Source organism: Borostomias antarcticus, assembly GCF_949987555.1.
Source record: "Borostomias antarcticus genome assembly, chromosome: 15".
Lineage (NCBI taxonomy): Eukaryota > Metazoa > Chordata > Actinopteri > Stomiiformes > Stomiidae > Borostomias > Borostomias antarcticus.
Genome location: NC_140248.1, coordinates 13,717,223 through 13,727,004, shown reverse-complemented (window position 1 = coordinate 13,727,004; position 9,782 = coordinate 13,717,223). Strand labels below are relative to the sequence as shown.

The following is a 9,782-nucleotide window of genomic DNA, read 5'->3' as shown; positions in this document are numbered from 1 at the left end:
ATTTAATGCTCTGTAGAACTCATCCTTAACTAATCTCATGCAGTGCACTATAAATTACCTGAACCTCTGCCTTGTATAATTTCTCTCTAAACCACAAATAAAAAATAAATAAAAAAACGTTTACAATTGTCATGGATGAATATTACAAACCTTGTCTGCTATGTATATTTCAGGTATGAATCCAGTAAGTTGTATTTCATTGGCCACCAGAAGAGGGCAGCTTCAGCGTATGTGGTTGCTGTGCTCTGCACAAGCTACATTACTGTCTTTACCTTACCTTACCTTTCACACACATCTTTCTTGTGCTTATGTGCCTATCCCTCCCTGTGAACCACACCTTCCAGACAAAACGATTTAGTGTAAGTTACGGTCACCTACCTCTTTCTCGCGCTGCTGTGCCCCTCCCCCCACATGAACCGTAACTTCTAGACTAAACAATGTATCATATTTTCTCACAGACACCATGAACGCAGTTTTCTTTGTGCCTTGCTCTCATTTTATTCTGTGAACCCAATGAGTAGGCGACTGAGTAGGCAAATGTCTGTCAGACAAACCCTGAAACATTTTGGACCAAATGAAAATGGAGAGTAGATTGAAATTGAACCAGAGAAAAAGGAGGAAGTCTTGGAAATGGAAGACAACATCAATCCAGATTTCGATCAAGACCATTATGAGACTGACTAACAGTCAACAGATGAGGAAGAGGCCCCTGAGGAAGAGGCCCCTGAAGTCCTTTGTATAATTACTGCAGTACTCATGTTAACCACTAGTTGAAGACTCCCTCCCTTTCACCCCCCTCCTCTTCCCAGCAGGTATTAAACAAACTTTGGTTATGATTGTCCCCCACCCAGCGACAGCCGAAGGGGGGGGGGGGACTTTAGGTTGGCCAGTGTCACGGAGTGAGTGAGTGAGTGAGTGAGTGAGTGAGTGAGTGAGTGAGTGAGTGAGTGAGTGAGTCTGTCAGTCCCCCTGTAGTACCAGAATCCATCACAAAATGGGCGCCTTTCCAATGCATTTTTCCATTGACAAGTACATTTACATCAACATTTACAAGTACATTTTTACATAAAAAACTATGCTTGGTGTCTCAGTATAGTCCCAGACAAGTTTACTCTGGAAACCATGTACTTTCTACATCCACAGAGAGTAGCGCTTGAGGTGTTTAGTAGAGGTAGATATGTCTGTATTTCAACATTCATTATAGGACTATAGACCACACAGGTGCATGGACTTGTTTGCCCACTAGATGGAGACGTTATTGTCCTCTTACTCACTCTACCATGGTTTGTAGAGAGTATACTTTGGTCAACCATTGATACACATGATGTGACATTAGTAGCGCCAGATATGTCTGTATTTCAACATCCATTATGGGACTTTTGACCATACAGGTGCATGGACTTGTTGGCTATTAAGACGGCGCTCATCCGCTGTTGCTTTTTACACAAAAAACTGCACGTGTCTCAGTGTAGGCACAGTCCATTCTCGCCAGGGGTCTTTTTAATTTGACCAGCATCATCAACCACATGAGATGGTTAGAGCTCACATAGTAGTACTCGTTGTAAGTTGTTTTTCCCATTGCCAGTACATTAAGATTTGAAGACTGAAACTAGTATGCTATGTATTTCAGTACCAGGCCAGGTCCAGCCTGGCTTATGTGTGTGGCTGGCTTGTTTCTGTTCAGGATTGGTAGGACAGAAGCTAGTCATGCCACTGAAATAGCTGTGAATTTAAATCATATGAAATAATGTCTGATAAATGAAGATGGGTCTTGTCGCCTGGACACATCAGTTCCAATGCTTTCAATGCTAATCCATCACATAGGAGAGGTAGGGGTACACAGGTTTCCCATGTGGAGTGGAGGTGAGACTCTGCCCCCTTGGGACAGAATGGGTCAGGGGCAGTGCAGAGCCCTTCAGGCAATCTCCATGCACCCACCAGACCACTCAGGGGCTGAGTTGTGGGGTCTGTAGCATAGATAGTGGCGTGGTGGCGAGACTCCACCCCCTCAGGTCAGAGCAGTTCAGGGTTAGTCCAGTTACTTCTGGGCAATCTCCATGCACCCACTGGTGAAAATCGTGTGTCTCTAGCTCATTCAGGGGCTGAGTTGTAGGGTCCGGAGCATGGATAGTTGCGTGGTGGCGAGACTCCACCCGCATGGGTCAGAGCTGATTGTGTGCAGTACAGGGACCTCTGGGCAATCTCCATGCACCCACTGGTGAAGACCGTGGGTCTCTAGCCCACTCAGGGGCTGAGTTGTGGGATCCGTGGCGTGGATAGTGGCGTGATGGTGAGACTCCGCCCCCTCGGGTCAGAGCTGGTCATGGACAGTGTACCTCTCTCCGGGCCACCCACCTGCCCCCACCAGTGAAGACCCTGTGTCTCTAGTCCTCTCAAGGGCTGAATTGTGGGGTCCGTGGCGTGGTGGCGAGACTCCGCCCCTCGCGTCATATTGGGTCGGGGCTGTGGACCCCTCTCTGGGCTACCCATCTGCCCCCACCGGTGAAGACAAGTGTGTCTCTAGCCCTCTCAGGGGCTGAGTTGTGGGGTGCATGGCGTGGTGGTGAGACTCCGCCCTCTCGGTTCAGAGTGGTTCGGGTGTAGTGCAGTTACTTCCAGGCCATCTCCATACACCCACTGGTGAAAACCGTGTGTCTCTAGCCCACTCAGGGGCTAAGTTGTAGGCTCCGTAGCATGGACAGTGGCGTGGTGGCGGGACTCCGCCAGCTTGGGTCAGAGCTGATTGTGCGCAGTACAGTGACCTCTGGGCAATCTCCATGCACCCACTGGCGAAGACCGTGGGTCTCTAGCCCACTCAGGGGCTGAGTTGTGGGATCCGTGGCGTGGGTAGTGGCGTGATGGCGAGACTGCGCCCCCTCGGGTCAGAGCTGGTTGTGGACAGTGTACCTCTCTCCAGGCCACTCACCTGCTCCCATCAGTGAAAAGACACCTTGTGTCTCCAGCCCACTCAAGGGCTGAGTTGTGTGGTCTGTGGCGTGGTGGCGAGTTGTTGGGTCTGTGACGTGGTGGCTAACCCTCTCTGGGCTACCCACCTGCCCCCACTGGTGAAGACCGTGTTTCTCTATCCCTCTCAGGGTCTGATTTGTGGGGTACATGGCATGGTGGCGAGAGTTCGCCCCCTCGGGTCAGAGCCAGTTGGGGACAGTGTAGCCCGCAAAGCAGTAGTCATAACTAGACCACCGAGGATCTGGAAAATGTGCGGTGTCATAGTGTTTTTGTTTTGATGTTCTGGGACCACTGCCTCTTGTGGTATCAACATAGAACTGCAGGTTCTGGGACCACTGCCTCTTGTGGTAGCAACATAGAACTGCAGGTCAACAACATGACGAAGGAAGCCAGGGAGGGAGGGAAGGAGAGAGGGAGTGACAACTGGACATTTGCTATTATTGGTGCGCTGGCTTACAGCCACTCACAAAAAGCATAGTCTATTCTACTGAGGGACACTTCTACTTTTCAAATCCAGAGGTAAGATAAAAGAAAAGATTCCTGGCTTGTTTACTCATTGTTTTACATGTTAGGGGTCTCATAGATTAGTAGTGTATCATACTAATTAAAAAATAAATTCCATCTTTCCACTCCATCATTGCCACAAAGGAATATGCAACATGGGTGGGGGACAACATGTTCACTGTGCACTTGTTTATGGTTTGTGTTAATATAGGAGCAGTTAAAACAGACTGGTCAACAGTAAAATAAGATGGGTAGCAATGAACAGTGGACCATTGAGATACTGTACAGCTCTTGACTATGGGTTTGGACTTCTTTTTACAAGTGATTTATTCTAAATGTAGACATTGCATTTTCTGTTCTACAGCATCATTACTTGCTGTCCACAGTACTGTGCTCATACATAACTTCCTGGTACAGTATGTACCACTGCACCATTCCACCTCCCAAGTGGTGCCACACAGGTAGTCTCAGTCTTTTGTCATTGTCACATTATTTACTTACAGTAGGCTTCTGTCTTATCAAGGACAGCATGACATTTTAGCAGCCATATAGTCTGGAATGATAGATTGTAAGCCCTAAATGGTTCTCCTGGTTAGAGTTTTACATTCACTCTGCTGAGCCTCTTTCAGAGGCTTTTGATGGGATCATCACTTTCTCTTTTTATGTCTTCTCCTGTCCCTGCCCCTCTCCATAACACTGATGAAGAACACTGTGTTCTGGTCTGATGATTAAAGTCAAGAGACATCCATTGAGGTGTTTACATCTATCATCTCATGTAGTCACAGACAGAATCTTTCATGATCATGCAGGTTGAAAAAAAGATGAATATCTTTTAGGATCAATTCATCACTCATTTAATTAGTCATCTTTATACATTTCAATCAGATTGCTGTTTGGAGGGTGGCCATTTCAACATTCTTGATTTAGCTTTTACACAGTTTATCTGATCTTATCTCAAGTTATGGATTTACAAACACATCAGTACTTACAGTATAAACCATACCTGTCATGTTCAATGAGATTTGTCAGAGCTCATCCATGTACCTCAACCTGGTTTGAGGATAGCTGGCTTTGCTGAGCAGACAATGGCCTGGATTCCCATTGGGAAGGCCTCTTTAATAGGATAGGTGAGGATTAGCAGTAAGACATCCAGTGTTGGCCAAATCCAGTGTGTCTCACCCAAGTATGGGCACACAGGTGCAAGGACAGCGCACGCAGCACTGAGGGGGCGTCTGGACTTCTTTGTCACTTTTTGGGGGCTTCACTCAGGTGAACTTTGACATCACCAATGAATCCAGGGAATACTTAACATACTTATTAGGTGTCTGAATACTTTCTGAACTTTTTCACCCCCACTTTACTCTAAATTTTCATTCATTGTCTCTGGAAGACTTTTTTTCTCATTGGAAAATAACCAGTATAGTTTCTTATATAAATACTTTGCTTGACTACTTCAACCTCTCCAACCTCTGCATTGCTGTAATTCAAGCTTTCACAGACTTCACAGACTGCTTCAGCTTTGACCCTACTATTGGGACCGCCCTCTGCCAGCCACCCTCAGTTCAGTGTGTGCGCACTCATCCTGCTTTCTTCCCTCAGATTCATCGCCCCGCCGTCACCTCATCGCCAGTCTCGAGCCCTCAGTTCTGTCAGTAGCCCTCATAGCCTGCGGTGGTGCTGACCTTCATTGCCACCATGGTGCTGATGAAGATGAAGTTCCCCTTTGAGAAGAGGGTGAAGCTAGCCCAGGGGCTGTGGCTGCTCTCCTGGGCAGCCACCCTGGCCTCAGCCCTCACCTTCACCATGGGCTGCTTCCTAAAGACGGAGCTCCGCAAGAGAGCAGAGGTACCTGAACATGTCATTCTTTTTCACTGCACTGTTTAAGGGTGCTCCCAGGATTTACCACAAGTACAGCAAACATTCAGGATTTGATCTGCTTTTCATATCTTAGAACCTCTTAGTGTGATCATGACTGTGAGGCTATAGCAATGTTTATGAGGAGTGAAATGTGGATGTGGGGATTTGTGTGGTTTTTTCTTTCAATATTATATTGGGATGTTGAAATGAATCTCTTGAAATACTCAATTCAAGACAAAACATTGAAGAGGTTATCCAAGGTTAAATGATGAAGTATTGCAGGTTGTGTAGCAATCTCTTTTTTGTGTTTTTTTCATTAATTCAGTCTTCATACTGTATGCATTATGCAAGAGGAAACTGTCTCTGGTCTCAATATACCTGTGGCCAAACATATAATACATAATCTCATAATAGGGATTGGGAACTGTCCTGGACAATAAGCTGACCTACAGAATAGGGATGGATCCGATGATTGACACCCATCTAATCCACCTAATGTTGCTGTGTATGTCTATGCAGCAGTGTACTTCTATGCAGCACTACCACCTGTGACATAAATGATCTGTCTATATCAAGTTGATAAATCATTGCAATCACACATAGTCATTGGAGATGGCTGACAGTCTGAGGCTATGCCACTGATGACACACTGTTCTCCCAGCTCCACTCCTGTTCCAGAACTCATAATGTCTAATTGCAACCAGTGTTATTCCACAAGACCTTCAATTGCATATTATTCTCATCTATTACAACCCAGAAAACAAGCTGTAGTAATAATTTCTTGAAGAGATCATGGGATCTAATCTATTGGGATAAGATAATGGTAGGACTTGAAAATCAATGTATAGCTTTGCTGAACAACCAATTGATAGTGGTCTGTCTACAGGTAATGGATAACACAGAGATCCATGCTGTGCCCAATACCCTGATCATCGTGGGCCTAGCCTCGCTAGGCATCAACTACTTTGCCGGCCGCATCTGCCAGGACGCCCTCGACGCCGGGCGCTTCCCACGCTGGAAGAAATTCCTGAAGCCCTATTTCGGAGTCTCCCTTTTCTTCACTTTCCTCATGCTGATGGCCGTGATCATGAGCTACGCCATGAAGGGCAACCTGGAGTACTCCCTGAAGATCGGGCTAAAGAACGGCATCCGCTTCTACAAGGACACGGACACCCCGGGTCGCTGCTTCCAGAAGCAGACCATCGACCGGCTGCAGATGGAGTTCCAGTGCTGCGGGAACAACGACCACAGGGACTGGTTCGAGGTGCAGTGGATCAGCAATCGTTACCTGGACTTCAGCACCAAGGAAGTGAAGGAGTGAGTACCGGAGAGGACGCTATAGGGGTGAAGTTGCTGGTTTAAGTGTATCGATTTCAGGGGGGGCGGGCAGACACAAGATCCCTATATATCATAATATATGTTTAAGGTTGTGGGAAATGAGCTGATAAGAGTGATTCATGGACTCAGCCCCTCCCACCCCACCTCACCCCTTCGTTTCCAACCTTCCAGCCGTATCAAGAGCAACGTGGACGGCCGGTACCTGGTGGACGGGGTCCCTTTCAGCTGCTGCAACCCCAGCTCCCCGCGACCCTGCATCCAGTATCGCCTCACCAACAACTCAGCCCACTACAACTACGACTATCAGACCGAGGAGCTCAACATCTACATCCGCGGCTGCAGGGAGGCCCTGGTCAACTACTTCATGAGTCTGATGAACACGATTGGTGCCGGAGTTCTGTCTGTTTTCTTGATCCAGGTACCGTGCTGATGTTAGTCATCATATACAGTATAAAAGAAAACACTGTCATATACAGTATTGTGTGTTGCTATTTGGGTTACTTCAGGTGGTCTCTGAGTGGTCACAATATCAAGGTCCACATGAAATCTGATAGTGGAATATGTAGGTTGTAGGCCTCTTTGTTAATGTGAGCATCCTCCCTTCTTCCTCCTCCCTAGGGGTCAGTGCTGGTGAGCCTGCGGTACCTCCAGACAGCCATGGAGGCGGTGGCGGGCCAGGAGAATACTGAGATTGAGACTGAGGGATACCTGCTGGAGAAAGACCTGAAGGAGACTATCAAAGAGTATTTGGACCCAGTGATGAACTTCCTTATGCTGAACCAGGTGGCGGACGCCGAGACGGGCGCTGCTGCTCCTCCCAGCGCCAGCTAAAGGGGAGATATCTAGTGGTTTCAAACACCATTGGTGTGTGTGTGGAGGGGGGGGGGGGGGGGGGGTGCGCAGCACATTCCATTATGGTACAGGTATATGCGTGGTTTATGACATGCTTTACTCCAAAATGAGCGACCTGAATTACCTCATCCATCTCAGTTGTATTTTTGGATCAGTGTGACTGTCAATTATCAGAGTAAGGTATTAGAGTAATACCCATGTCCATAATCAATCCCACCAAAAGCAAGGTAGGTAGATACTCACACACACACTCACATAATAACAATAACTATCCTCCCAAACCCAAGACTCAACCCTTCAATATTTACATATACTCCACAAATACATATAAGTAAAGCAGTATTTAATGCATTATTTATTCTATATATGGAGGTGCAATGCACAAATTCCTTTACCAATTCATGAACCACTGAAGTCAGATTGTGTATGTGTTCAAATGGTATATGTAAATGGAGTTCAATGATAAAATGGAAAGACGGATACAATCCTGATCATGATATGAATTAATTGAATATTGTTTAATAAATTCACCAGCATGCAGTTCTCAAGTTGAAGCCATGGTATCACAACTGACTCTGACAATCCAAAAGAGTAACCACATCCCTGTCTTACAATGAGACCGAATAACCTAAACAGAAATTTTGAGCATTCTGAAAATATGCATTATCATATTTCATTTGGCATAAAAGACAAAACTCAATGTAAAAAGACAAAACTCAATGTAAAACTGACTCTATAGAGACACAATGCTTGATGCTCTGTTACGCAATCCTCAGCAAAAGGACATACATAGCACTGTAATGCAGAATTATTATGACAGATAACCATTAAAGTTTTATTAAAATTTGTATTTGCTTGGTGGGGTTTCGCCTCTTTGTCATCTGTCACTTTTCATTATCTGTTGTTGTCGTTTTGAGTCACTGGTGACAATGCACAGTTGAATGAACTGTATAGCGGAGGCCAGGTATTGTACATCTTCCCTATCTCATCTCCTCACTTCACTAAGCTGCTCCTCACCTGTTAACCCCCCCAGTCCCATCTCCTTCTAACACGCTCAGTCTTTTCTCCATCCCTTATTGAATAAGGCTTGTTCCACTCCTAACCCACGCTGCCCTCATATACTCCTTCCAGCATATGTGTCAGTGGAATAGGATTATGCAGATTGATGTCAGTAATGCAGTGAAAGCTACGAGAAAGCCGGTGTCTGTGTCCTCTGTCCTGACACAAGTGCAGCTAATCCCACAAGGTTAATACTCCAACTGCTGCTCCAGCAGTCATAGGCCTTCATGCTCACACAGAATGATGTGCCATGCATTATATTTATGGACACAGTCATATGTATCGCACACGTTAGCTCCAAAACCATGTTATATTGTATAATGTGTGCTTATAATGCCACACTTCGCCACACTTTCCCAGCAGAAATATGAGAAGCTAAGGAGTCAAGGACCACACCTTAAATGAGGACAGGGGAATCTTGGAATAAAATTAGAAAGAAAGGGCAGAGGTATAGGGAGGAGAGCCATCAAGGTGGTGAGGTAGTTGGGGATAGAAGGTTCAGGGTATGAAGCTGTGGTATGTTGTCCAGCTGTCTGTTTCTGCATTGGCAGAGGTCCTGTGAGGTCCTTCACAAATCCAGCAGGTGGAAAGGTGGAAGAGAAATGTGACATTGGCCAACAGGTCAAATATAGAGCGAGAAGAAAGTGTTAACTTTGAGGTGGAAACTATAGGAGATGGATTACATCCTCAAGGTTGGGTTACCACTGGTGTGTGAAAGTGAGTAAGGAGGGCTCCATTGATAATGATGATAAACTAACCACAATCATAAATATAATAATATTTAATAATAAATAACCACGATCAATAACATAACAAAGTCAAGGTTTAAGTTTCAAAGAGGTTTAGTGGTCATATGTACGGATACCATGTAGGGCCTACAATGAAATGCTTAACTGTACCACTAACTGACAGTAATATCATCATAAAGCAATTAGGAAGGTGCCGAACCTTGTCCTACAAGTCTCTTTGCAAAGTGCTTAGAAAGCACCGACGCGGCTTCCGTACAGAAGAACGCTCAAACTTAAACCTAACATAGCTAACATCTGCCTACAGACTTTTTAGTCAGTATTGTAAAATGTATTCTCATAAAATGTGAAGTGGTGCATGTCGTCTGCGTGAGTTATACACATCATCCCGTCCGGACAAAAAAAAAGATAAGAAAGTATTTCTCGACATGCAGAGAGTGAAAAGACCGCAACATTGCA

At 45.6% G+C, this 9,782-nt stretch overlaps 1 protein-coding gene across 1 annotated transcript; it reads left to right on the top strand.

The window, feature by feature from the left end:
- Positions 1 to 5,166: 5,166 nt before the first annotated feature.
- On the top strand, positions 5,167 to 7,497 carry rom1a (retinal outer segment membrane protein 1a; the record flags this gene model as incomplete). The annotated part of the gene is made up of 4 exons (XM_084450257.1): positions 5,167 to 5,316; positions 6,215 to 6,645; positions 6,838 to 7,084; positions 7,285 to 7,497. 4 exons carry the CDS (start codon positions 5,167 to 5,169, stop codon positions 7,495 to 7,497), a joined length of 1,041 nt encoding a protein of 346 aa, XP_084306383.1.
- Positions 7,498 to 9,782: the final 2,285 nt, after the last annotated feature.